General features: G+C 37.8%; 2 protein-coding genes across 4 annotated transcripts in view; one reads left to right on the top strand and one right to left on the bottom strand.

Moving 5' to 3' along the window:
- The first annotated feature begins 2,059 nt into the window (after positions 1-2,059).
- On the top strand, positions 2,060-21,743 carry CCDC90B (coiled-coil domain containing 90B). 3 transcript variants are annotated; one of them, XM_003418539.4, is made up of 9 exons: positions 2,060-2,543; positions 4,554-4,673; positions 6,343-6,446; positions 11,899-12,000; positions 13,510-13,551; positions 13,639-13,710; positions 13,813-13,866; positions 15,099-15,213; positions 18,663-19,678. In XM_003418539.4, exons 1-9 carry the CDS (start codon positions 2,444-2,446, stop codon positions 18,716-18,718), a joined length of 765 nt encoding a protein of 254 aa, XP_003418587.1. In that variant the 5' UTR covers positions 2,060-2,443; the 3' UTR covers positions 18,719-19,678. The 3 variants fall into 3 exon arrangements, with proteins under 3 accessions (XP_003418587.1, XP_023414285.1, XP_023414284.1); XM_023558516.2 differs by lacking the exon at positions 18,663-19,678 and adding an exon at positions 19,685-21,725 and having other exon boundaries at positions 2,117-2,543; XM_023558517.2 differs by lacking the exons at positions 13,510-13,551; positions 13,639-13,710; positions 18,663-19,678 and adding an exon at positions 19,685-21,743 and having other exon boundaries at positions 2,114-2,543.
- ANKRD42 (ankyrin repeat domain 42) overlaps positions 20,654-27,173 on the bottom strand; it is a 79,651-nt gene continuing 73,131 nt past the window's right edge. Inside the window, 1 exon segment of the mRNA XM_064289520.1 lies at positions 20,654-25,698. Within this exon segment, the coding sequence (XP_064145590.1) occupies positions 25,308-25,698 (391 nt within the window). The 3' untranslated portion in view covers positions 20,654-25,307.

The raw sequence follows: 27,173 nt of genomic DNA, 5'->3' as shown, positions 1-27,173 counted from the left end.
TCTTTTGATATAAAAGAGAGAAGCGAGCAGAGAAACAGGGGGACCTCACACTACCAAGAAAGTTGTACCAGGAGCAGAGCGTGTCCTTTGGACCTGGGGACCCTGTGCTGAGAAGCTCCTAGTCCAGGGCAAGATTGATGACAAGGACCTTCTTCCAAAGCAGACAGAGAGAGAAAGACTTCCCCTCTAGTTGGTGCCCTGAATTTGGACTTCTAGCCTCCTAGACTGAGAGAAAAAATTTGTTTGTTGAAGCCATCCATTTGTGCCATTCTGCTACAGAAGCACTGGATAACTAAGACAGATCACCACAAAACATTGTTCACCTCACTTGCTTTGGATATGTCATTAGGGGGATCAATTGCTAGAGAACTTGGTCATCGCATTTAGTGAGGCAAAGGGCCTGTAAGGGCAAGGAAGACCCTCAGTGAGATGGATTGACACAACAAGCAAAACAATGAATTTGAACATGCCAGTGATGATGAGGATGATGCAGGACTGGGCAACATTTTGTTCTATTGTACACAGGGATGCTATGAGTTGGAACCAACTCAAAGGCAACGGGTATCTCCCTCTAGGCCATGAGCTCCTCCAGAGCAGAGACTGTATCATTTAAAAGAATTATAATCATACAAGACTGAAGAAGAATTGATGCCTCTGAATCATGGTGTTGGTGAAGAATATTGAACACACCATGGGCTGCCAAAAGAATGAACAAGTCTATCTTGGAAGAAGTACAGCCAGAGTGTTCCTTGGAAGCGAGGATGGTGAGACTTCATCTCACGTACTTTGGACATGTTTTTAGGAGAGACCAGACCCTGGAGAAGGACATCATGGTTAGTGAGGTAGAGAGTCAAGAAAAAAAAGAAGACCTTCGATGAGATGGAGTGATACAGTGACTGCAACAATGGGCTCAAACACAGGAATGATTGTGAGAATGGTGCAGGACAAGGCAGTGTTTCATTCTGTTGTACGTAAGGTCACTGAGTCAGAACCGACTCGACAGCACCTAACAACAACAATATATATGTTAACATTATAAGAATTTGCCTGGCTCTAAAATTATTAAAAAATATAATACTTAATGATTGTGTAATATTCCAACTTGGTTACATTTCTTCAAGTAATTGAATTATTCTTGGATATTTAGATTATTTCCAGTTCCTTTACTATTATAAATAACTTTTCAATAGTCATTTTTACAATTCTTAGCCACCGCTCTTATTTTCTTAGAACAAATTCTTAGAAGTGGAATTCTGGATATTTGCTTTTTAAAGATTTATATATATTATTAAATTTTTGTTCAATATCTTGTACTAATTTACACTCCTGCCGGCCGCATGAGTGCCCCTACTTAATCACATTATTTGCCAGCACTGACCGTTATTATTAAAGAAAAAAAAAGATAGGTGAAAGTGATGCATATTTATGTTTTGCTTTTTTTTTGCTAGTGAGATTAAACTTTCTTTTTTCCAATTTTTTAATAGCCATTTATATTTTCTCTGTATGAATTATTCAAGCCCTTGCTGGAATGAATCAAGTTCTAATGTGCTTCAGTGCTTACAACTGCGCTTGTTGTATAGAAAACACTCACAGAGTAAGTTTTGAATACACACCGGTAGGGAAACCTAGCGATAGCTGTTTTCAGCCTTTAAAGAATAATTAAGCCGCCAAAGCCTAACGTTTGTGCACCATTTTAGGATTTACATAGAATGCTCACGTATATTAGCACATTTGAGCATCACAACAACTCCGTACGGTTATTTACAGCATTTTACCATGTGGGACAGTCTGAAGTAACTCAAGTCTGAGTGGGTAAAACTAAAAAAATCCATTGCCGCCGACTTGATTCAGACGGTTGAAATTACCTTAGAAAGCGAGGACTTCAGTTTCCCTGGAGAGGAATTAAGGCAACTAATAATGTTTGCCCTCCCGTGCACTAGAGGGCGAAGCACCAGGATGGTGCAGCAGGAAGGACGAGCCGCTGGTTGGCCTACATTTCCCAGAAGGTCTTGTGGACTTAGGCGCTCAGCGGCCAAGGACTACAAGTCCCAGGTTGCTATGCGGCTAGATCTAACTCTGCTTCCCACCGACCCAAGCGCAGGGCGGCTGGTGGCTGAGGGGAGTTTCTTGGTGGCCTGCACTTCGTAGCCAAGAAACGGGCGTCGGACGGTTCTCCGAGAAGGTCCCGTTTTTTTAGGGCGGTAACGGTGTGTATGAGTGGGTAAGGGTGGTGGGAGAAGCCGGAACAGCTCTGAACCATGCTACTGAAACGTGCTCTTTCGGTAAAGAGGCCCAGTTTCTCCGGACCACGCAAGTGGGTTTATCACACCGGCGAAAACTACATTTCCCAGCATCCCTGCGGTGACCGAACTATCTTTCCCAAAAGCCTAAGCGTGAGCCACCCAGACTTCCGCCGCCTCCTGCCAACGGGAGAATTGGGGACATGAGGAGTTGCTGGGCTTTACGGTTTCTGCGCTGTGAAGGCAGCGGGGGCTACCGGATTTCTCCTGCCTGTAGGCGTTTCTCGCCTGCCGTGCGGAGAGGTGAGAAAAGGCGGCGTGTCACCGATGCTCAAGTTGTACTGTAGGGAAATGATGTCGTGCAGCCTCTGGCGAGGGGAAGCAAGGGTGCCGCGCCCTCCTCCTGCCCGCCCCTGGCCCTGGGGACCCAGATGTTGGACCCGGGGGCGGGAAGGGCGGGGACTGGAAAGAGGACCGAGGACCTCTGTGCTGAGAGCCATTCTCTAAAAGCTTGGTGTACCCTTTTCTGTCAAATGCGGCCGGTAGTCCCTGCCTTTTTGCAGGTCTGTCGGTACCAAAGGTAAAGTAATACGTGTATTTGAGGGCCTATTAAACTTACACCGTTATTAGGTGGTGGCCTAAAAGTCCCCTCTTAGCTGCCACACTGCTGTTTGCATTGTGTCCGGAAGAATATCTGACTTTATTCTAAAAGACGTTTCCAGGGTCCTTTTTTTTTTTCCCCAAACACTTTATCCATAAAGTAGGTACTTTGTACCAACTTTAGCATTCTTTGTTCACCTTCCTGAATCATCAGTGCCAGGTAAACAGTGTCCAAGCAAATCCGTCCCTTTCCCACCTCCACACTTATTTGTGCCGTATTTAAAATTTTTTTTCATTTTACTCACACCATCCAGTTGCAGTTAAGACTGCAGTTGTTAACCTCCCACCTATAAAACAGCTGTTTAGCTGCCAAGGCCATTCACAAGAAGTCTTTGGTTACAGAGTTGAGTGTTCAACATGAGTCCACATTATGATGGACTTTATCTTAAAGTATCTTTAGTATCTTACTAAAACCAGTTGCAGCTTCTCAGGTGCCTCAGGGTAGACTTGAATCTCCAACCATTCAACTGGTTGGGAAGATGTATGGAAAGGAATCACATTTGCTTTATGCTATACTAGAAAAATAATACCCGAGGTTACAGCTATGTCTTTTAAGTACCTGGACATACTAAGTGGCTTAGGATAAATAAGAAAGACAGCATAGGATGACAGGAAGAGCATAAGCTTTGGAGTTAGATGAACCTGAATTGGAATCTTGACTCTGCCAGTGGTTCTGTGACCTTAAGCAAATCTGTTTACTTTTACCTAGGCTCAGTTTTCATATTTAAAATGTGGATAATACTACTTTGCCATGGTAATATTAAAATATCTAGTACAGTAGTTGTGTTCAGTTAGAAGTTCTTTCACTTAATTAATACACAGCAATAGTGATGAAGTTGTATATGGACAAAATTATCCTCAAAAGCAAATGTCTTTTAATTAAATTCATCAGCAGTATATTGTGGAAAAGGACTATTGTGTCTAGGTTAAAAATTGGGAATTTATTTAAAGAGGACAAAAGGTTATTTCAAAAGCGAGAAATTGTTCCTAGGGCTCCTGTGTTGACACCAGTAAATACTCTAGAATTTAAAACTGATTGATTCGGCAATAAAATATTGCGAACCAACTGTGTCTCAAGCACTGGTTTAGGTGTGGAGGTACAGCAGTGAAAAAGACAGTCAAGTCCTCATAGAGCTTATATTCTGGCTCAGAGAGACAGACAGCAAGCAAGCAAGATTATTTCAGATTAAAGCTGAGAATTATGTAGGAAATAAATTTTGGGATGTGTAAGAATGGGTGTAGAGAAGGCTACTTTCGATAGGGATATATGTATTAAAAATTTGTAGCTGTACAAAAGACTTCTACTGAGCAATGAGGAGAGTTGGGCAGTTTCTACTTGCAGTAATTAGAGATGAGGTAGTGATACCCAAAGCATTTGATGTATATTAAATTGTGATTTTAGACTAATTTAACAAATAAGACATTTCTGAATGCTAAAAGTGGGAAAGGAAATATTTTTTGAATGCTGTATACAGAATAATGTATTAGAAATTTTTCAGATAAAAGTCAGGAGCTCAGTCAGTTAACTTGCTTCAGATTACAGAACTCATAACATTACAGAAGAGCTGGAAAATGGGAAAAATGCTTTAGAACCTAAAATGTGATACCTTTCTTAGTTAATATAAGGAAAAAAACACTATTTTCTCTTTTCAGACTTCTTAACCACAACAACCAACGAAGAATATGATGTCAGGCGAGTGGGCATAACTCCTTTAGAGCAAAGGAAATTAACTTTTGATACCCATGCATTGGTTCAGGACTTGGAAACTCACGGTGAGAAACATAACTGTCTTGAAAGAAGAAAATTAACAATACTCATACAATAATAAATTACCTAGTCAAGACAATATAACTATTATGATCAGTTGGGAGTGACTATTTAGATAGTATACCCACTCCTCACTTATAGACATGGTTAGGTTCCAAAGACCTGGTTGTTATGGGAAAATCAGCATTATACAGAAATGGAAGATGGTCACAGATCACAAAATGGAGGATGACTATAGCGTTACGTAACTGCCAAATTAACATCATTGCATAACTGTCTAATTACGTAACTGCCGAACCACTGAGAATCATGGCCCAACCAAGCTGACATATAACCTTAACCATCACAGCATTAACTCTCACCTTACCCTCAGAGTTGGTTACTGCCAGGTATATATCATTAATGAGCAGAACTGTCAGATAGTAGATTTTTTACTGTTGTCGTAAATGGCAAATGTCAGATGATGAGATAGTCAATAAGTGAGGAGTATATAGTGCTGTTTGTACAGTGGAATATTTTTCAGTCATCAAAAATGGTATTGCTTGAAGAATATTTACTGATACGGGAAGTGTTCAGGATATGTTAAGTGAAAAATAATTATATAAAATTATATATGCAGAATGCTTCCAAGTATGTAGAAAAGAAAAACTATAATGCTTGCAGGCTGATACCAAAGTCCATGTGGAAGTACAAATATGCAAGAATATTAAAAAAAGAAATATATATAAAAAACCAGATATCAAAACAGTAATTTAAATCTATTGTTATAGGAATAGAAAAGTAGATTAATAAAACAGAACAGATTTCAGAAACATTTGTGTGTGTGTATATATATGTATATACGTATATGTACACACACACAAACGTATATATATACACAAGTGTGTGTGTATATATATGAATTTAGCATGTGATAAAGAAGGCATTTTAAATTAAGGAAAAGAAGGGCTAATGAATAAATGACGTAAATGAGCCATTGGGGAAAAAATACATTCCCTTCCTAAAAAAATTAATTCCAGATAGAGTAAAAGCTAAATGTAAAAATGAAAGACAAAATTACAAGAATTACTAGAATATAGACTATTTTTATACTCCAAGTGAGGACGTGAAACATAAAACTTTAAAGCAGTGAAAGATGTGATTCCAGAAACATTTAAATCTGTATATCAGAATATATAAAATATATACCATTCATAAAATTTTAAATATTAGCAACACAAATGACAATGAGCCTATTTCTTTAATACATAGAGAGTTCTTATGAAAAAGCTCAACACTTTTATAGGAAAATGAGCAAAGGCTATAAACAGTTCACATACAATAAATATAAATAACTAATAAATATGTGTAAAGATGGTTGACTTCACTACCAACCAGGGAAATGCAGGTTTTAAGTAAAAATTAAAATAACAATGTAATATCATTTTAATTCCTGTTACATATTCAGTAATAAAGACAAGTAATATCAGTGTTGATGCAGATGTAGGGAAACAGGCCAGTGAGAATTGAAATTTTAGAGTATTTTTAGAGAGTAATTTAGCATTATCTGTCAAATTTTTTAATTATAAACATTTTTTAAAAGTATAATTTAAATGTTGAGGAAAATTTTTCCATCTATTCTCATAAGAATGTGGACTTTTAAAAAATATATAAATACCTATTTGCTGCTTACAGGATTTGACAAAGCACAAGCAGAAACGATTGTATCAGCCTTAAGGAGTTTATCGAGTGTCAGCCTGGATACTATCTATAAGGAAATGGTCACTCAAGCTCAACAGGTAATACATTCATTTTTTTCAATTCTGACATTTTCAGTAGACCATCTTTTTGGTAACCACAACTCTGTCCACCCACCCATCTTCCTTGCTCTGCTCCCTAACCCAAAAACCAAACCCATTGCTATCAAGTCGATTCTGACTCATAGGGATCCTACAGGACAGATGAGAACTGCCCCATAGGATTTCCAAGGAGTGGGTTGATGGATTTGAACTGGCAGCCTTTTGGTTAGCAGCCAAATGCTTAACCACTCTGCCACCAGGGCCCCAAAATTTTATAAAACCTTTAGTAAAGGTAGAAACATAGAAATTAAAATAATGACAACATTATAGTAATACAGAGAATAGGATTTTGCAAGATCTTTAATTGTGTGAGATTATAGTGTTTGAATCATGAGACGGTGGTAAATTGTTAGTGCAACAACTTTTCCCCGCCTAGAGGCTCACACAGTAGAAGAGCTAACTTTCCTATATAATAAATACTCTTACTGCAATCATATTTATGTTCTGGTTAATTTTCATAGACTTAAAAAGCTAAAGGGGACTTTTATATGGCTGGGAGGGATATCATAAATCACCTAGCCAAGAGGTTTTGTTTGACTGGATACACAAATCCTGCAGGTCATATTTAGTGGCTGTTTACTAAACACTTAAGATGTTAAGAGGCACAGTGCTGAGTACTTCTTATATATTATCTCACGTAATCCCTCTAACAACCTGGAAAAGTAGATAGAATTACTCTATTTTGCCACTGAGGGAAGTGAGGCTCAAAGGGATTGAATAATTTTTAAGAGTTGTGATTGTGGTATGCAAGGATTCAACTCCAGGGCTTTCTAATTAAGCTCTGCTCTTAAAACCCTTTCCTTTTCCTTATTATGCCATATGAATTTTAAAATGTTCACAATTAAAATGCACATTGGAACAAAAAGCATTAAGTTTATACAAAGGATAAAAAAATAAGGATATAAGGAGCTTAACTATGGAATAAAAATTCAGTCTTTCAATCCTGAATTAATTCACCTCTTTTCTTCCTATGTTTATATTTTTTAAATTTTAATTTTTCAAATTTAGGCTTTCTTTCTCAGATAAATATTTAACAGCAGAAACAGAAATTATGATTCTAACATAAAATTACAATCTCACGTAAATTTTTATTACCTTAAGGGTCATGGAGGATTCTAAACCTTTTAAAGACTTTTACTAAAATTTCCAGTTAGACTTTTAGAATTAAAAGCATTCAACCTCTAGACTTAACTTACTCTAAATTTGTGTATACATTATTTTAGCTTAATTTATTCAGGATTGTAGCAGACTACCAAATCCACTAAAGAGAAAACCAAGCATCTAATTAATTCCCCCAAAGCTCTGAGCTATCCTGAAAGAGCTATAAGGAGCTACTGACATTTTCAGTAATTTACTCTTAAAGTTTTAAGGTTTCCTATAATAAGGGGCCTTTGTGGCACAGTGGTTAAGCACTCGGCTGCTAACTGCAAGGTCTGGCTTGAACCAACCAGCGACTCCACGGTACAAAAGACCTGGCAATCTGCTCCCGTAAAGATTACAGCCTAGGAATCCCTGTAGGGCAGTTCTGCTCTGTCCTGTAGTGTCATTATGAGTCAGAATCACCTCAACAGCACACAACAACATAAGTATTTGAATTGAAACTGCATTTTGTAGAATTTTTATGGCTGCCAGGCCCATTTAATCTTATACCCAAAATGTAGGATTGGAAATAAGAATTTTAATATTAAACTCGACTTTTTAAATTACCAAGTAGTGTGTGAAGCTAAAATCTCATCCCATCCCTGAGGCTAAATAACCCCATTGCTGACCCCACCTCTAGGATTGAATAAAGCACAGAGATGACATGAAGGACAGGGCTGAGGCTCACGGCCATCCTAGCAAAAGAGTAAGAAGGTAACCAAAATCTCAGAGATGAAGCAAGTCTATAAGGCTGTTAGCCTACGGGAGCCATGAGCTGAACTACCCTAAGACCAGAAAAACTAGATGGCGCCTGGCTACCACTGCTGACTGATCTGACCCGGGTCACAATAGATGATCCAGATAGAATGGGAGAAAAAGTGCATAACAAAACTCAGATTCTTAAAAAAATGCCAGACTAACAGGACCAGCTGAGACCAGAGGACTCCCTGAGACTGTCATCCTGAGATACTCTTTAAGTCTTGAGCCAGAACTATTCCCTGAGATTGCCTTTTTTAGCAAATAAGCAGAGTGACACACAGAAGATCAGTGTTCTACTAAAAAACCATTTGTATGAGTTCAAAAGGTCAACATTTAATTTGTAGCAAAAATGAGAAGATGACGGGACAGGGAAACTAGAGTTCTAGAAGTGTAACAACCAGAACAGAATTAAAGAGAATGTTGGTACAGTATGAAAAATGTAACTAATGTCCTTGATCAGTTTGGTGGAACCTAACTTGCTATGTAAACTTTCACCAAAAAAACACAATGAAAGTATTACTTAAAGTGGGGGGAGGGGTGGTAAGGAGCACCCTAAATCAAGTCTTCTAAATCTGAGAATTTGATTATATTCTAAGTTTGCTTGTAATCTGAATTATATTCATATTGTCTCATGGCTCTACAGTAGTACAGTGATCACAATTTTAATAGATTTGACTACTTTAAAGATGGACACCTATACTGTTTTATAGGCTTTTTGGTCACAAACTATATTTAAAGGAGTGCAAGGGGATGAAGAGAGACTTTTAGGGCCACGATATAATCTCTTACTCTCACAATTACATTTTCAACTGTTCTTACAGTGAACAGCCATGTTTTTCCAGGTCTTGCAGGTTTTCTGCCTTTGACGGGTGCAGTGTTACCACTTTCCCGTTACTCGTTTTAGTGGGAAATATTTGCCTATTCCGTCTCTGACAGGTTTCCACCTTACACAGATTCCAGCTTTCATGGATTTTACCGTATAAATGCATTTTATTTGATCTGGTAGAAATCCTTTATAATGATATTTTGGGGGAAAGGACTGACTGACCACTGGAGGCTACTTCCAAATGACTTCTGAAATAATTCTCATGAATATTTGAAGCAGAACTGAATAAAAGAAAATTAATTCCCTCTCCAGTAATAATGGGTGAGGGTTAGGAAGAATACGTAAGAGTCAGAGATGTCTGTTACATAAAATAAAAAGTTTTACTATGATGAGATTATTATTTAAGTTAAAATTCCTCTGCATCAAAACATTGCAATCAGACTGTCCTGATGCAGCCATTAGAGCCCTGTCCCATTGGCAGTAATAGTAGCTAATATTTAGTGAGTGCTAATTGGTGGTGCAGTGGTTAAGAGCACAGCTGCTAACCAAAAGGTCGGCAATTCGAATCCACCAGCTGCTCCTTGGAAGCCCTATGGGGCAGTTCTTCTCTGTCCTGTTAGAGTTGCTGTGAGTCAGAATCGACTTGACAGCAACAGGTTTTTGGTTTAACCTGTACCAAGTTCTGTTTTCAACATTTTACATCCATTATCTTATTTAATCCTCAAAACAACCCTCTAAGGTGTTTTTTTGTTGCTTTCGAATCGATTCTGACTCATGGCAACCCCATGTGTGTAGAGTAGAACTGCTCCATAGTGTTTTCAGTGCTGTGGCCTTTTGGAAGCAGATCTCCAGGCATGTCTTCAGACGTGCCTCTAGGTGGGTTTGAACCACCAGCCTTTTGGCTGGTAGTCACGTGCTTGACTGTTTGCACAACCCAGGGACTCCCTATAAGGTGCAGGAGTTGTTATTTCCATTTTACAGGTGAGAAGGTCAAAGAAGTTAAATAACTTGACCAGATTCTCTCTCAGGGTTTGGATTCAAACATAGACAGCCTGCTTCCAGAACTCACACTTTTAATTCCACTTACATGACTGTACCATCATCTGAAAATTGTTCTTGGGGAATGTCTTAGTTACCTAGTCCTGCTGTAACAAATACCACAAGTGGATGGCTTTAACAAACAAATTTATTTTCTGACGGTTTAGGAGGTTAGAAGTCCAAATTCAGGGCGCCAGCTCCAGGGGAACGCGTTTTCTCTGTCAGCTCTGGAGAAAGGTCCTTGTCATCAATCTTTGCCTGGTCTAAGAGTTTCTCTGCCCAGGGACCCCAGATCCAAAGGACTGCTCTGTTCCCTGTGCCTTTTTATCAGAGGTATCAGGTCCTTCTCCTCTCTGCTTGATTCTCTTTTACATCTCCAAAGGGACTGACTCAAGATACATCCTAATCCTGTAGATGGAGTCCTGCCTCTCTAACATAACTGCCTCTAATCCTGCCTCATTAACATCATAGAGGTTAGGATTTACAACACATAGGATAATCACATTAGATCACAAAATAGTGCACAACCACACAATACTGGGAATCATGGCCTAGCCAAGTTGACACACATTTTGGGGGGAAACAATTCAATCTATAACAGGGAAGATGTGTGCATACCAGACCCTTTGAAGACTGAGTCATTTTTTGGTCATGTGTCTGGAACTGTTGTTACAGCTTCTGTTTTCTAAAAGTCAAGTCAATCAATGGATGACTGCAGCCAACAGTGTACCCCAGCCACGAATTGTGACTTAAAAAATAGGAGTTCCTATTGTTTTGTTTTGTATGTTTATAGACCATTATAAAGGTTCCTTTTAAGGTTATATACTCATCTACTTTTTCTTTTGCTGAGAAGGATAAATGATGATTAGCAAGCTACCTGATTTTAAGTTCAGTGATAAGTTTTATTTTCTTTGTAAGGCTGCCTTAAATCATTCTACAAAAATGTCCCTCCCTAGCAAAGCCAAAACTTACAAATCTGTCAGGTAAGGGGCACATTTTACATATTCTTTGTAGTGCCAAATATAGGCAGAATATTGAGGAATTTAAGTAAAATAATTATGCTATACTGATGAAGGGTAATTATTTAAACCATACTTCTACCTACTTTGTTTTACTACCTGACTTCTAAATCTTACCCCCTAACAAATCCAAACCTCTTGCCACCGAGTCAATCCTGACTCATAGCGACCCTATAAGACAGAGTAGAACTGCCCCATGGAGTTTCCAAGGGGCGCCTTGGATTCAAACTGTCAACCTTTGGTTAGCAGCCGTAGCTCTTAACCCCTACGCCACCAGGGTTTCAGATCTTACCCAGTACCCTGGAATTTTCTGATGGTAGAAAAGCCCTCAAAGTCAAAACAGTGAAAGACAACAAAAGCTAAGCATTTTATTGAGATTCTTTTCATCAAAAGACCTAGACGTTTATTTCTCTACACTGGAAAATACTTTTTCTTCCTTGAATCTTCTGTTCCTTTTCATTTTGGTATTCCATATGTATAGGTTTTATAAGTTGCTTTTTACTTAGTCAAGCAACATTATACTTTTAAATTTCATGAAAACAACAATTCCGTATTCCGTAAAGGGATGGCATTCTACAGATCACTAAGTTATTTCTATTTTGTTTTCTAGGAAATAACAGTACAACAGATAATGGCTCATTTGGACTCCATTAGGAAAGACATGGTCATCCTAGAGAAAAGTGAATTTGCAAATCTGAGAGCAGAGAACGAGGTGATACAAGTTTTAAATTATTACTAATAAAGTAACTGACTTCACAGGTGTCCTACATGCTAAACAGGTTAATAGGAACAAATAGCAGTTGTACATGGTTATTAACAAGTTTTTAGATATATCCATACTCTTCACTTACTATCTCATTAGCCGATATTTCAAATTTAAAACAATAGTAAAAAAAAAAAAAGTTTTATCCGACTGTTTTGCACATTAATGAGAGGGGAAGGAGGAGGAGGAGGCCTGTGAGAGGAAGCGAAGCCACATGGGCTGCCAGCAGTTCATATTACTTCTCAGGCTGAAGAGCCAGCAGAGGAGCCGGCCATCCGCAGTGAGCGCAGGGGGCAGGACAGCCAGGTTGCAAGAAGGTGGCAGGGTTTGAGGGGGGTCATGGGCTCCAAAGTCTCTTCTTGGGAGCTGTCTGCTGCAGAGGCCGGAGGCCAGTTTTCAGGGGCAGCGGAGTGGGAGGTGGAGAGGTGAAGTGTGGGGATCCATGCTGAGACCTGGAGTGTGGCAAGGTGGTGGTTGGCCTCTGCTGCTCTGGAAGCAGTGGGCAACTACCGCCACCCCCAACCCCCACCCCCACCACCCCCAACCTCCATGGGGTCTGTGGTGGTGGGAAGGGGGGCCCAAGATGCTCCTGCAGCTACCCCGACAGGCAATGAGTGACGGGGGAGGAAGGGGGAGGTCGTACCCTACTGGTGCTGAAGACTGGGTCCTGGCTCTCGGCATAAATGACCTGGTCTATGAAACCTAACCATATTGATAAGTGAGGAGTAAGGTTACTGTATATTTAACCATATCTAATTTTTTTTGTGTGTAAATCATAATATTTTGTATACTGAAGAATAAGAGCTGTAAAAAACCAAACCCAGTGCTGTCGAGTCAATTCCGACTCATAGCAACCCTATAGGACAGAGTAGAACTGCCCCATAGAGTTTCCAAGGAGCACCTGGTGGATTTGAACTGCTGACCTCTTGCTTAGCAGCCATAGCACTTAACCACTACACCACCAGGGTTTCTAAATAAGAGCTGTATCTTATATAAATAAAAGTTGCATAAAGGGGAAAATCTTTGAGCTCTATACATTATACAGAATTTCTGGTATGGTCCATAACGTTCTCAGAACTGAAAGTAATGTGGCATTTTCTACTTTATTTGATCATGTACTAGTTGTCTTCATCACTTAAGAGAAAAATGTGTTTTTATAATTAAATTAGAATTTTAAGTTACGTTAATCTATTAGCTTAACTTTAAGTTAGAAAATTATTTTTTAAATAGACTTTAATACTGAAAGATAAATGCATTTTCTAATGTTTTCCTCATAAGAATTATTTTCTGAATATACTGGTTTTTGGTTCTTTTTTTAGTTTTTTTTTTCCCCCTCAAATTCTGCCTTAGAAATCCAAGAGGTCATCCACATTTCACTAATCCAGGGCCTCAGAATTTCGGAATCAATCATAATATAGGCTTTTAATGGTAATTGTATGTCATTTTTCTTATACCTAGAAAATGAAAGTTGAATTAGACCAAGTTAAACAGCAACTGATAGTAAGTGAAATTTTTTTCCTACCTCAGAATATTTTGTTAATTTCAAAATATTGATTAAAAAGTCACTTTTTAATATCATATTTAAAGAATGAAACCAGTCAAATCAGAGCAGATAATAAACTGGACATCAACCTAGAAAGGAGCAGAGTAACAGATATGGTAATGTGCTTTTGAACTTACTTTCTTAGTTACTTATTCCTTTTTAATTCCTTAAATTTAGTCTTTTTGTTTTTTAATCTCCTACTGTCTCATATCCTTTAGTTTACAGATCAAGAAAAGAAACTTATGGAAGCAACCACCGAATTCACCAAAAAGGTGAGCTATTATGTAAAAATTTCTCTCTTGAACCGATCTTTTGCCTTGTATAACTGCTTTTATGTATATCATTTGGTAAGTTTGGACTTTAAAAGTTAGCCCTATAGAATCCATGATCTCCTCGTAGCTATTATAGTCAGCACTTTTGGGAATGTGCCACCAGGTGGATGGTGCATAGCAGTACCTGAACTGTGACCTCTGAGTCAGAACCAAGCTTTCTACGTAGCATACTTTTTTTTTTAATAACTAAATTATTTTTATGTAGAAAATAAGTATTTTTTAAAAGAATTCACTATATTCATAAAAATGATTCACAATTGGCATTTAAATGACAACTAAATGATAAATATTTGTCTTAAATTTTTAATAATAGTAAATATTTATTGAGTGCTTATTAGGTCACAGCTAATAAGTGGTACAACTGGGATATGAACCTAGGTTCTAAACTCAATATTCCTATTGCTTACCTTCTCAGGAATTTTAAATTATATTAATTACTTAATCTCTGTGGCTTGACTAAAACTCAGCTTTCTGACTCAGCCTAATACTTTTCTTAAAAGTTAAAAGCCATTTGGTCTACAATCTAACAGAAGAGACACCACTGTTTTTTGCTTGTAATTTCATAGAAGGCATGGTCCCATTCTCTTCTCTTACTTCTTGAGCAGATACAGGAGGTAAACAAGGATATCAGCAGTTTCTCTCACAGCTAGTTTTTGAGCTCTAGGTACCATCTTATTTCTCCTATCCCTGGGCTCCTATACACGTAACATTCAGTGTTACTCATCACATATTTCAGCCATTTCCTTTAGTATTGATACCAGTTCATATTATAAACCTGGTTGATTTTTTTTCTTTCGCAAAATATATTTGAAGTTTTTAGCCATGGTATCCTAAGGACTTTATACACATAAAGTGATGGTTCTTTGACTAAAATTTTTGCTTCCCGGTTTATCTACTTTTATATCTTACCATGAGGCTTTTAGTAGAATGTTCTCATTATATGATAATGCTAAGAAATGGTCTCCAGATATCAAAATAGAAGGAATGTGTTTTGTTAGTTATGTTCATTTAATGTTATTTTTTCATACCATCGTGTTTTTACTGTGTTTGCCCAAATAAGACTTTTGTAATGTATACTTAACCTTGAAGTGAGAGTTTCTAATGTAAAATTTTTTTGTTCATAATATAGAAGGGAAAAATTTAGTTGTCTTATTTATTCTTATTTACTACAGGATAACCAAACCAAAAGTGTTATTTCAGAGACCAGTAATAAAATCGACACTGAAATTGCTTCTTTAAAAACACTGATGGAATCTAACAAACTTGAGACAATTCGTTATCTTGCAGGTAAGGCTATTTGTCAGAGAAAGAAACTACTGTCATTTAACTTTCAGACCTGATAGCGTCTATCTCCCAATGTAACCATGTTACCACAGGAAAAAAAAGAGGAGCTATAACAGCTGCTTTTCTGCTTCGTCTCCTGCAGTGCTTAAAGAAGGCTCTAGTCTTAGAATACAAGTTTAACAGACAACTCCACAACTTAGTAATAGAAAACAGCATATGAATATCAGAGAAATATAAAAACATAAGCACAAAATAATGCAAGGATAAACTAGGTGTTGCACAATTGAAAAAGTGAAAATTTTATTTGTATTGTTTATGTATTTTCATAAGGATTTGAGTGGGCTTACAGAGAGTCCCTGGGTGGCACAAAGGTTTAAGCACTTGACTACTAGCCAAAAGGTTGGCAGTTCAAACTCACCCAGAGCTGCCTCAGAAGACAGGCCTGGTGTTCTGCTTCCAAAAGGTCATAGCCTTGAAAGCCCTATGGAAAAGTTCTATTCTGCACACATAGGGTCACCATGAGTCAGAAGAAACTGGATGGCAACTAACAACAAAGATCCTTAAGTAGATACAGCAATTAAAAACCATAACAAGCAAGGAAAAAAAATAACCTCCTGCCTTGAATCCAGTTCACTGAGCCACAGAAACTACCTGAAAACTAGATTATTTATCACATAATGAGCTTGTCAAATACCATATGACATGACCCAATTGCAGGGTTCCAAAGACTTAGAAAGAATACCCTATTTAAGTAGTATTTTTCTTTTTAAAAAAAGTAATATATTTTCCCCCCACCCATCTATCAGTTTGTCGTATTGTGAGGGCTTGTGTGTAGCTGTGATGCTGGAAGCTATGCCACTGGTATCAAAATACCAGCAGGGTCACCCATGGAGGACAGGTTTCAGCTGAGCTTCCAGACTAAGACAGACTAGAAAGAAGGACTCAGCTATCTACTTCTGAAAAGAATAAGCCAGTGAAAACCTTACGAATAGCAGCAGAACATTGTCTCATATACTGCCGTAAGATGAGCCCCTCAGGTTGGAAGGCACTCAAAATACAACTGGGGAAGAGCTGCCGCCTCAAAGCAGAGTTGACCTTAATGACGTGGGTGGAGTCAAGCTTTCAGGACCTCCATTTGCTGATGTGGCACTGCTCAAAATGAGAACAAACAGCTTTAAACCTCCATTAGTAATCGGAATGTGGAATGTACTAAGTATGAGTCTAGGAAAATTGGAAATCATTAAAAATTAAATGGAACATATAAACATCAGTACGCTAGGCATTAGTGAGCTGAAATGGACTGGTATTGGCCATTTTGAATTGGATAATCATATGGTCTACTATGATGGGAATGACAACATGAAGAGGAATGGCATTGCATTCGTGGTCAAAAAGAACATTTCAAGATCTATGCTGAAGTACAACACTGTCCATGATAGGTTAGTGTTCATAAGCCTATAAGGAAGACCAGTTAATACGACTATTATTCAAATTTACACACCAACCACTAAGGCCAAAGATGAAGAAATTGAAAATTTTTATCAACTTCTGCAGTCTGAAATTGATGGAACATGCAATCAGGATACATTGATAATTACCGGTGACTGGAATGCAAAAGTTGGAACAAAGAAGGATCAGTAATTGGAAAATATGGCCTTGGTAATGGAAACAGTGCTGGAAATCACATTGAATTTTGCAAGACCAACAACTTCTTCATTGCAAATACCTTTTTTCACCAACATAAACAGCGACTACGCATGTGGACCTTACCAGATGGAATACACAGGAATCAAAAACTACACCTGTGGAAAGAGACGATGGAAAAGCTCAGTATCATCAGTCAGAACAAGGCCAGGGACTGACTGCAGAACAGAACATCAGTTATGCATATGCAAGTTCAAGTTGAAACTCAAGAAAATTAGAACAAGTCCAACGAGAGCCAAAGTATGACCTTGAGCATATCCCACCTGAATTTAGAAAGCATCTCAAGAATAGATTTGATAGTATATTCACACAATGACAACAGGAATGAGAGAGGAACTTAAATGCAGTAATAACTGTGTTATTGGTCCTCTAATAAAGGAATTAAATACCTCCCTCACAGTAAGTGTTCATTTGGAAGTATACAGCTTAATTTACTAGCTGTATGAGTTAACAAAAGATACAGTCACCTAGATAGCTACTGTGTGGCTCAGAAATTGACAGATTAGATTGAGTCCTTCAGGTGACACAGTACAAATGAAGATAACAAATTTTTTTTTTTTAAAGCTTTGGAGTCAGGTACATCTAGGCTTGCATCCTGGCTCCACCATTTGCTAACAGTGTGAGTTTGAGCCTGTTGCCTCATGTATACAATGGGGATAATCCACCAATCTTGTAGGGTATTAATAATGCTTAAATAATGTATGTAATTGCTCAGAACACTGTTTGGCATGTAGTAAATACTCAGTGAGTAGTGAAATTAGTTGGAATAATACATAATTGCCCAGTTGCAACAAGACAGGAAACTGTTATTTTTCCTCCTCAAATGCCCAGCTGCCCTCTATACCCTAGAAAGACCTAATCCTATTTCCTAAAATTAAGGAAATGATCTTGTCATTAACCAAGTTTCAGTAAGTAGTGGGATCAAATGAGATAATTAGGATAGTTTTACTTTGAAAGCTAATTTCTTGTGTCTTTTAGTCGTAAGAAATTTGCCTATCAGAGAGTCACCTTTAAAAAAAAAATCCTTTCATGGCTGTTTGCACAAACTAGAAACTAGAGAGTCCCTAAAAGCCTCATTCTGATTCAGCTTCTTAAAGCTGGGAGAACATCTATCCAAGATGATATAACATAAAGAGCAGGTAGTGTATTAACTATTAAAACCTGATGCTTTTTCTGCCTTATAACTCCTACCTCACTGAAATTTTTTTCAGAGTTTTCTTTAAAACTTCATTTTTTTATTTGTAAATTTTAATAATTTCAAGATTATAAATATGAGAGAAATTATCTTTAAATGTACCAAAAGACAATTAAAATTTTCTTCTATGGATAATACGGATGTCTATTTACTAACCTAAGTGTGTAATATTTTAACATAGGTAAGAAAGAAAGATAGTCTTTCATTTTTCATAAAATCTAGAGTTTATAATTATTTAAAGAAATTGTGATTAATGCTAATGTTAATAATGATTTTAAATAGTGTGCATAGATTCTAACAAATAATTTACATTTTTTAAGTTATTGCCATCTTATTATAGTTTAAAATTCAGAAAGCTTTTAAGAAGAATCAGTATTAATCCTGCCCTTAAGGATATTCTTTAATTTTCTAGGGAATGAAAAACCTAAGATAGAAAATGGTTTAGATTTCCTCTGTTTTTTCTCTTTATTTAGATTGAAAATGACATTATTCTGTTTATCTCTGCAGAATTACACAAATATATGGCCTGTAACATAGCTTTTTCTTTTCACAGCCTCAGTGTTTACTTGCCTCGCAATAGCCTTGGGATTTTATAGATTCTGGAAATAACCAGCAGACTGCTGTATTATGCTCCTGCTGCTGCTGCTGCCCTCAGCTTCTTAGAACACTACACCAAGGGTCGGCCCGTGGTCAGCGAGCATTACCATGCCCTCGGCTTCTTAGAACACTACACCAAGGGTCGGTGCGTGGTCAGCGAGCATTACCAGCTGCGGCAACAACTAACTATAAGATGATTCAAAGCACTTACAGGCTAAAAAGAACTGTTTTACAATAGGAAGTCTTATTTATCTTTATTTTGTGATGTTGAAAAGCTGGTATTCAAAACCTGATGGATTTAAGCAGCATATTTTGTCCTCCTGTTGATAGTTTATAGAAACTAAACCAAAGTTTTCTTGTGTTTGCCTGAACAACTGTGTAAGTCATACTGGATTTCTTTGGTATGTGCTACAGATTTGAAAACTACTCCCAAGCCTATGTACTTCATACTGTATTCAACTTTCTTGATGACTATTGTATAATTACACTTTCATATTAAATTAAAGATTATTATAACAAAGTTGGTTGGATTTTTAAAGTGACTTACAGAGCTAGAGACGATTGGGGGGGTAATTAACTAAAATCATGTATTTTAAAATAATGTATGACCTGGTGCAAGTGTGTAACAATTAGTATGAAATCTGTAAAGTTGCTAAATATTGAGCTCTGATTACTGAATGAATTTTTCAAATTTTTGATTCACAAAAAACATTTAATCCCCACTTCAGGAACCCATCATAAATTTATTACAGCAAAGCTTTTATTTTTTATTAATGAGTCACTTAAATTCAGCAAACATCTGTTGATACATGATCCCAACTCAAGAAGCTCAGGGGGAAATTCAAATATTTTGTTGTTACTTATTGTTTTTTTATTTATTTGGTCTACTTATTGTTTTTTATTTAACAGTATCAATTAATAATGCATGTGTAATTTCAGAGAAATTACAAAATCTCATTTTCATCTCCGTCTCTTTAGTTTTATCCAGATCAAGAAGCCAAGGCAAGGAAGTGCTAAACGTTTCAAAAGATTTCAAATGCCTTGACAAGAGGATTCTAAGATAAAAATGAATTAAGAATACAACAGGATAATGTTAAAATATAAATAGAAGATTTTTGTTTTGAAAACAACTCAGCAGTTATACCTTTGAAGCAAATTTAGATGGAAAGCCCCTGAGTCTCACTGGACCATATGGACCACTCTTGACTGTTCCATACTTCGGATATTTATAACTATTTGTAACAAAACAAATAACAAGGTTATACAGAATAACTGATGGATTATATTATTAATAGCACATTGTAGATTAATTTTTATTGGATTAGTAAATAAGAACCATAAAGATTAAAGTCCATTGTATAATGCAAACTCTATGGTGCATTTGTTCACTCAACAAAAACGAATGCTTACTCTGTGCCAAGCAACATGGTAGTCCCCGTGTGTACAAAGGTTTTGTTTTCATGGAGCTGACAGTCGTAGTGGAGAACACGGACAATAAACAAATTATTTTGGTTAAAATATACTAAAGTATTGAAGAAATATTATGTGAAGAAAACTCCAACAGCATACCATTCTTGTCGCTCTTGGTACCCTCATCCTCTCCGCCCATGGCGAAGTAAAGTGACTTACCTAATTTTAAGTTTGGAAGAAGAAACAAGGCTTAAGTAGCCCAGCCCCTTCTGTCCTCCTCCTCTGTGGGACCATCCTGTCTGCAAAGAGCATTCATTTTGTTCTGCTTCTATAGAATCAGGATCAACCTCTGCAGAATGAGCCCTGTCCCAGTACAATGATATTTGGAACAGGGTAAGTGTCCAGTTCTGAGGTTCAGTGATAGGAAGCTTACTGGCCTGAAGATATAAACTGTATTCTCCAATTATCAGTTTTATCAGTTAATAAAGGTACAATTTAGGAAGACTCATTAACACCCTGCCATATGCAGATGACACAGTCTTGCTTGCCGAAAGCAAAGAGGAATTGAAACACTTACTGATAAAGATCAAAGACTACAGCCTTCAGTATGGATTACACTTCAACATAAAACAAAAATCCTCCCAACTGGACCAAAAAGCAGCATCATGATAAATGGAGAAAAGACTTTAGTTGTCAAAGATTTCATTTACTTGGATACACAGTCAACGCCCGTAGAAGCAGCAGTCAAGAAATCAAAAGATGCATTGCAGTGGCCAAATCTGCTGCAAAAGACCTCTTTAAAGTATTAAAAACAAAGATGTTACTTTGAGAACTAAGGTGCATCAGACCCAAGCCATGGTATATTCAGTCACCTCATATGCGTGTGAAAAACCTGAACAATGAATAAGGAAGACTCAAGAATTGATGCCTTTGAATTATGATGTTGGTGAAGAATATTGAATATACCATGGACTGCCAGAAGAACGAACAAATCTGTGTTGGAAGAACTACAACCAGAATGCTCCTTAGAAGTGAGGATGGCAAGACGACTTCTCACATACTTTGGACATGTTATCAGGAGGGACCAGTTTCTGGAGAAGGACATGCTTGGTAGAGGGTCAGCAAAAAAGAGGAAGACCTTCGATGAGATGGACTGACACAGTGGCTGCCACAGCAGCCTCAAACACCAACGATAGGATGGTGCAGGACCAGGCAGTGTTTCGTTCTTTTGTACGTAGGGTCACTATGAGTCAGAACCGACTTGACAGCTCCTAACAACAATAACAAAAAGATCATACACAACATAACCTATGCCCATTATTTCTAAATCCTGTATCTTTTCCAGTGAGACTTCATTTTGATCATAGCTTTGTAGCTCAGATAGATTTTTGTTAAGGGGATGGAAATACCCAAAATGAAGGAAGATGAGAGGTTTGTGCCCTTGTGTACCACACAACTACATCCCTGATCTAACACTTGCACCCTGCTACCAAACAGCTATATTGTTGTATATATTTCTTTCCTATACTAAACTGTAAGCTCTCAGAAGGGTACATCGTACTTATCTTTGAACCTGTAGGCACAGGGCTAACTCATATAAGGTACTTGTTAAACGCCTGTAGAATAAACAATATGAATAAATCTTGATTGGCATTAACCCAACCTTTTTAGTATTTTTAATATTTGATTATGGGTACACTGAGAACATCATTTACACTGAGTTTCTGAGAACACTAAACCTTTTTGACATTTTCTGTAGGTGGTGGAAAGCCTCTAAGAGGATTAGCCACCTTCACCTGTTCTACGGCCACAGACTAGAGCCTAACCTGCCCTTTCATACTGTTTGATGACAAAGTGGACCAGGCAAGAGCTAGTTAAATCCCTGCACCATATTTGAAAAGCAATTCAACACATGATGCCCTCTTGTCAAAATTAAAGAGTTTGGATACATAACATTTTATAAGTTTTAAAGAATTTTTTAATATAAAGAAAAAAACCACAGTGGAAAAGGTTATGGTCACCAACACTGAAACTAGTGACTGCCATTTTGTGGAATACTGGGTACCACTGACTGCATAACAGCGAATACTCCCAGCAATCCTCTTAGGTGGTTTTATCCTTATTTCACAGCTAAAGAAACAAGCTTAGTGGAGTTAACTAACTTGATCAAGGTCGTGCAACAAACAAGGCACACAGACTTTAATTCTAAATCTCATATTCTTACTAAGTACACTAGTAGTTTCCAAGTTGAGGCATTCCATCTCAGAAGGTACTGCTCAGGCATGGAAACAAAATAGAATTCTCTCTTTACATCCTTTTCATTTCTATTGTTTCACTAACATAACATGATAAAACTTGTATGAGATTTATAGATAAGTTACAGATAAATTGGGAATTGTATTAGATTTAAATTTAGCTTTTATAACAAGACTGAGAATAACTGCCTTAGTATAGGAAACAGAAACCCTGGTGGCATAGTGGTTAAGAGATATGGCTGCTAACCAAAATGTTGGCAGTTCAAATCCACTAGGTGTTCCTGGGAAATTCTACGGGGCTGTTCTACTCTGTCCTATAGGGTCACTATGAGTTGGAATCGATTCGACATCAATAGGAAACATATATACAACAATAGCTCTTTTATAGTGGGGTGCAAGTGCTGGAAGAAAGATGTACTTTTGAAGTACGTGGGCACAATCCTCTCACCCTCGTTCATTTCAGGTATTTCCATCCCCTTACCCAAAATCTATCTGAACTACAAAACAACCATCAAAATGAAACCTCAGTAGAAAAGGTACAGGATCTAGAAGTACTGAGGATAGGGTATGTTGTGCACAATACTTTCGTTGTTGTCAGGTGCCGTCAAATCGGTTCCAACTCATAGTGACCCTGTATACAATAGAACGAAACACTGCCTTGTCCTGCACCGTTCTCACGATTGTCTGCGCCCATTCTTGCAGCCGCTTTGTCAGTCCATCTCATTAAGTGTCTTCCTCTTTGTTTGCTGATCCTCTACCAAGCATCATGTCCTTCTCCAGGGACTGGTCCCTCCTGATAACATGTCCATACAGTCCAAGTGTAAGCATTCCAGGGCTAATATGTCAGCTCTATGGTGTCAGGACCCAAGCTCCTTTTTATCATATTGTGCTACCATCCCCGGTGTTGCCCTCATTCACAGGGTCCAGTGACTCACCACCACATCCACATTCCAGTGGGCAAGCTCTTCCCCTTCAGAGGCATGACCTTAAAGTTGTACATACCATTTTTGCTCACATCCTGTTGGCCGCAACTTAGTATCTTAGCTGCAAGGAAAGCTGGGAAGTTAGTCTTACCCTTTTATCCTTTACCTCAAGTGCTGGTAAATCCTATTACTAGAGGAGAGAAGAACCGATAATGGGGTACACTAAGCAATCTCTGCCACAGGGGTGCATGCTTAATTTTTTTTTTTTTTTCACTGTTAGGGATATGTAATCAAATCAGTTTAGAGACCACTACATTACAACTTTGACTTCTTTGTTCTCTTTTTAAGACTCTTCTTTGAGCTTCTGTTACAATGCCCTTCCAGTATTTCCCACCTCAGTTGTACAGAAACTAGATCCATGGTCTTGAGAAAACAGGAGCCAAATATAAAGAACTATTTCCAGGGTTGGGATTAATTTTAGAGTCATCAGGTTGGATGGAAAAAGTAAGCCTGTTTCTAGCCCCAGAAAGTGAGGGAAATGTTGAATTTAGGAATTTGAGTAGTGGTTAAGAATGTAGACGCTGACCTTTTCCTTCCAAGGTTAGAATCCTGGCTCTGCCTTGCTCATTGATCTGGGCAAATTACTTAATCACTCATCTATAAAATATACCTACCTCATACAGCTGCTGTGAGAATTAAGAGATAATACGTATAAGTCAGACACAAAGGACAAGTATTTTTTGATCCCACTAATATGAAATATCCATAGAGACAAAAGTTTATTGGTGATTTTATCAGGGGCTGGAAAGAGAGGGTAATGGGGAGTTATTGCTTGAGGGGTCCTGAGTTTCCGTTTGGGGTGATGAAATAGATACTGGTAACAACTGCACAACATGGTGAATGGGATTAAGGTCACTGAATCGTACACTTAAAAATGAATAAACTGTGAAATTAAAAACTTCTGTTCAACAAAGGACTTTAACAACACAGTAAAGAGACATCTACAGATTGGGAGAAAAATTTTGGGAACCATATAGCAGTTAAGGGTTTAATATCCAAAATATAGAAAGAACTCCTACAACTTAAAAGACAGCCCAATCAAAAAATGGGCAAAGGATTTGAATAGACATTTACTAAAGAAGATATATAAATGGCCAATAAGCACATGAAAACATGGTCAACAATATTAGCCATTAACCCTCCCCCCCCCCAAAAAAAAACCAGTTGCCATCAAGTCAATTCTAATTCATGGTGACCCCATGTGTGTAAGAGTAGACTGCACTCCAGAGGATTCTCAGGATTGTGACCTTTTGGAAGCAGATCATCAGGCCTTTCTCTGGAAGTGCCCCTGGGTAGGTTCAAACAGCCAGCTTTTCGGTTAGTACCCTGGTGCTTAACCATTTGCACCACCCTGGGACATTAACCGATTTTGTTGTTGGTTGCAGTCAAGTCAATTCCAACTAATGGTGACTGTGCGTATGCAGAATTGAACTGTTCCATAGATTTTTCAAGGCCCCCATCCATAAAAAAAAAAAACCAGTTGCCGTTGAGTTGATTCCAACTTATAACAACCTACAGGACAGAGAACTGCCCCATAGGGTTTCCAAGGCTATAATCTTCACCAAAGCAGACTGCCACATCTGCCTTCCCTGGAAGCGCTGGTGGATTAGAACCGCCAACCTTTCAATTAGCAGCCAAGCACTTAACTACTGCACCACCAGGGCTCCTTCTCCCACCCATAGGGAGATATGACTCAAAACCATGAGTCCCTAAGTGGCACAAGTGGTTAAATGTTCCACTACTACTGGAAAGATTGGCAGTTCAAAACTATCCAGAGGTACCTCAGAAGACAGCCCTGATAATCTGCTTCCAAAAGGTCACAGCCTGGAAAACCCTATAGAGCAGTTCTACTCTCTACTCATGGGGTCACTATAAGTTGAAATCAACTCGACAGTAACTAACAACAACAAATAAAAACCACAGTGAGATACCACTTCACCCTCACCAGAATGGCTAAGATAAAGAAAAAAAACAAAACAACCAACACTGGTGAGCATGTGGAGAAACTGGAACCCTCATCCATTGCTGGTGGGAATGCAAAATGATACAGGTGCTGTGGAAAATAGTTCGGAGGTTCCTAAAAAAGCTGATCATAAAACTACCATAGGATCTAGTAATTCCACTCCTAGGTATACACCCAGGAGACTTGAAAGCAGTCACACAAACAGATATATGTACACCAGCGTTCACAGCAGTGCTATTCACAATAGCCAAAAGGTGGAAACAACCAAAATGTCCTTCAACAGATGAATGGATAAATAAAATGTGGTATATACATACAATGGAATAATTCTCAGCCATAAAGAGAAATGAAGTCCTAAAACATGCTACAACATGAATGAACCTAGAAAACACAATGAGTGAAGTAAGTTACAAAAGGACAAATATTGTATGATCCCACTTACATGAAATATCTAGAATAGGCAAATGTACACAGATCAAAGATTATTAGTGGTGCCAGCGGCAGGAGGAGGGGGGAAAAGGGGAGTTATCGTTTAGGAAGGATTGAGTATCTGTGGTGATGAAAAACTTGGCCACCAACACTAGTGATAGTTGAACAACATGGTAATTGGTGTCACTGAATTTGACATGTAAAAAATGTTACATTGGCAAATGTGTTAATATATTTTTACAAACAATAAAAAAATAGATAAAATGGGAAAGTTTTGTTATATATATATTGCCACAATAAAATTTTAAAAAAGAGAGATAATGTGTGTAAAGGACTTGGCGTAGCTCTTGTACATAGTGTCAATAAATTTTAACTATTATTTTTTTTTTATTACTATTACTCTAGATTGAAAACTACAAACTAACAATAGTACTAGTCTCAGCAATCAAATACACTCCTGCCAGGGGAAACTGGAAACCCTGGTGGCGTAGTGGCTAAGAGCTACCACCGCTAACCAAAAGGTCGGCAGTTCAAATCCACTTGGAAACCCTACAGTGTAGTTCTGCTCCGTCCTATAGAGCCACTATGAGTCGGAATCGACTCAGCAGTGGTTTTGGTTTTTGGTTTTAGGGGAAACTGGTCTTGATGACACCGGGTCAAAGTGGCTTTAGCATGTAAGGTGCATGCCAGCCAGGGTCCTGAGGGTGGGCAGTTTGGTATACAGTAAAAAGCCTGCTGCCAGTAAAGCCCAAGGCTAGCGATCAGATCTTCAGGGGGAGGCAGGATCGAGACAAATGCCCCCAAATAGTCATATCTTTGCTACCCCAAGAAGGCAAAAAGAAGTGAAGGTGGGGGAAAGGATAGGAAAAATGAGAGAATTAAAGTCAGAACAGAATTGAAATGCTATGGTTGTTTCTAGGTCAGCAAAATACAACTGGTTTTCAATTTCAAGAAAGAAACCTGAAAGAATAATAAAGCCATGTGTTTTTCATGCTGTCTGATCTTCTTCTTTTCTATATTCCTTTCTTATAAAGCTTGTAATACAGAACAATGGCTGTATTATGAAGCAGATTTTTTTAAGCGGGTATTCTTAGCAAGCACACATTATGTTTTTCTCTTATAAAAGAGCTAATTTTCATTTTATGTAAAATTTTCCAGAGTGTGAGAGATTTGGTTGTGATTGTGAAGTTGTTCTCTTCTAAAACTTACTGGAGTTCTTGTGTTGCATTTTCTACCAAGTTCTGACACTTCTTAAGAGTTAGGTCACTTAAAATTTTTTAAATAAACAAAAATATATATTCACACTAATAGTAGTAAATGGTACTCTCCAGAAAGTAAAAGGAGTATTATTTTATTATGGAATGATCGTTTTTTAATATATAGAACTAGATTTCTTTTGATTTCTAAACTATACTATCTTATAAAGC

This window comes from Loxodonta africana, chromosome 7 (genome assembly GCF_030014295.1).
Source record: "Loxodonta africana isolate mLoxAfr1 chromosome 7, mLoxAfr1.hap2, whole genome shotgun sequence".
In the NCBI taxonomy this organism is placed as follows: domain Eukaryota; kingdom Metazoa; phylum Chordata; class Mammalia; order Proboscidea; family Elephantidae; genus Loxodonta; species Loxodonta africana.
This window is presented reverse-complemented; position numbering and strand designations above follow the sequence as displayed.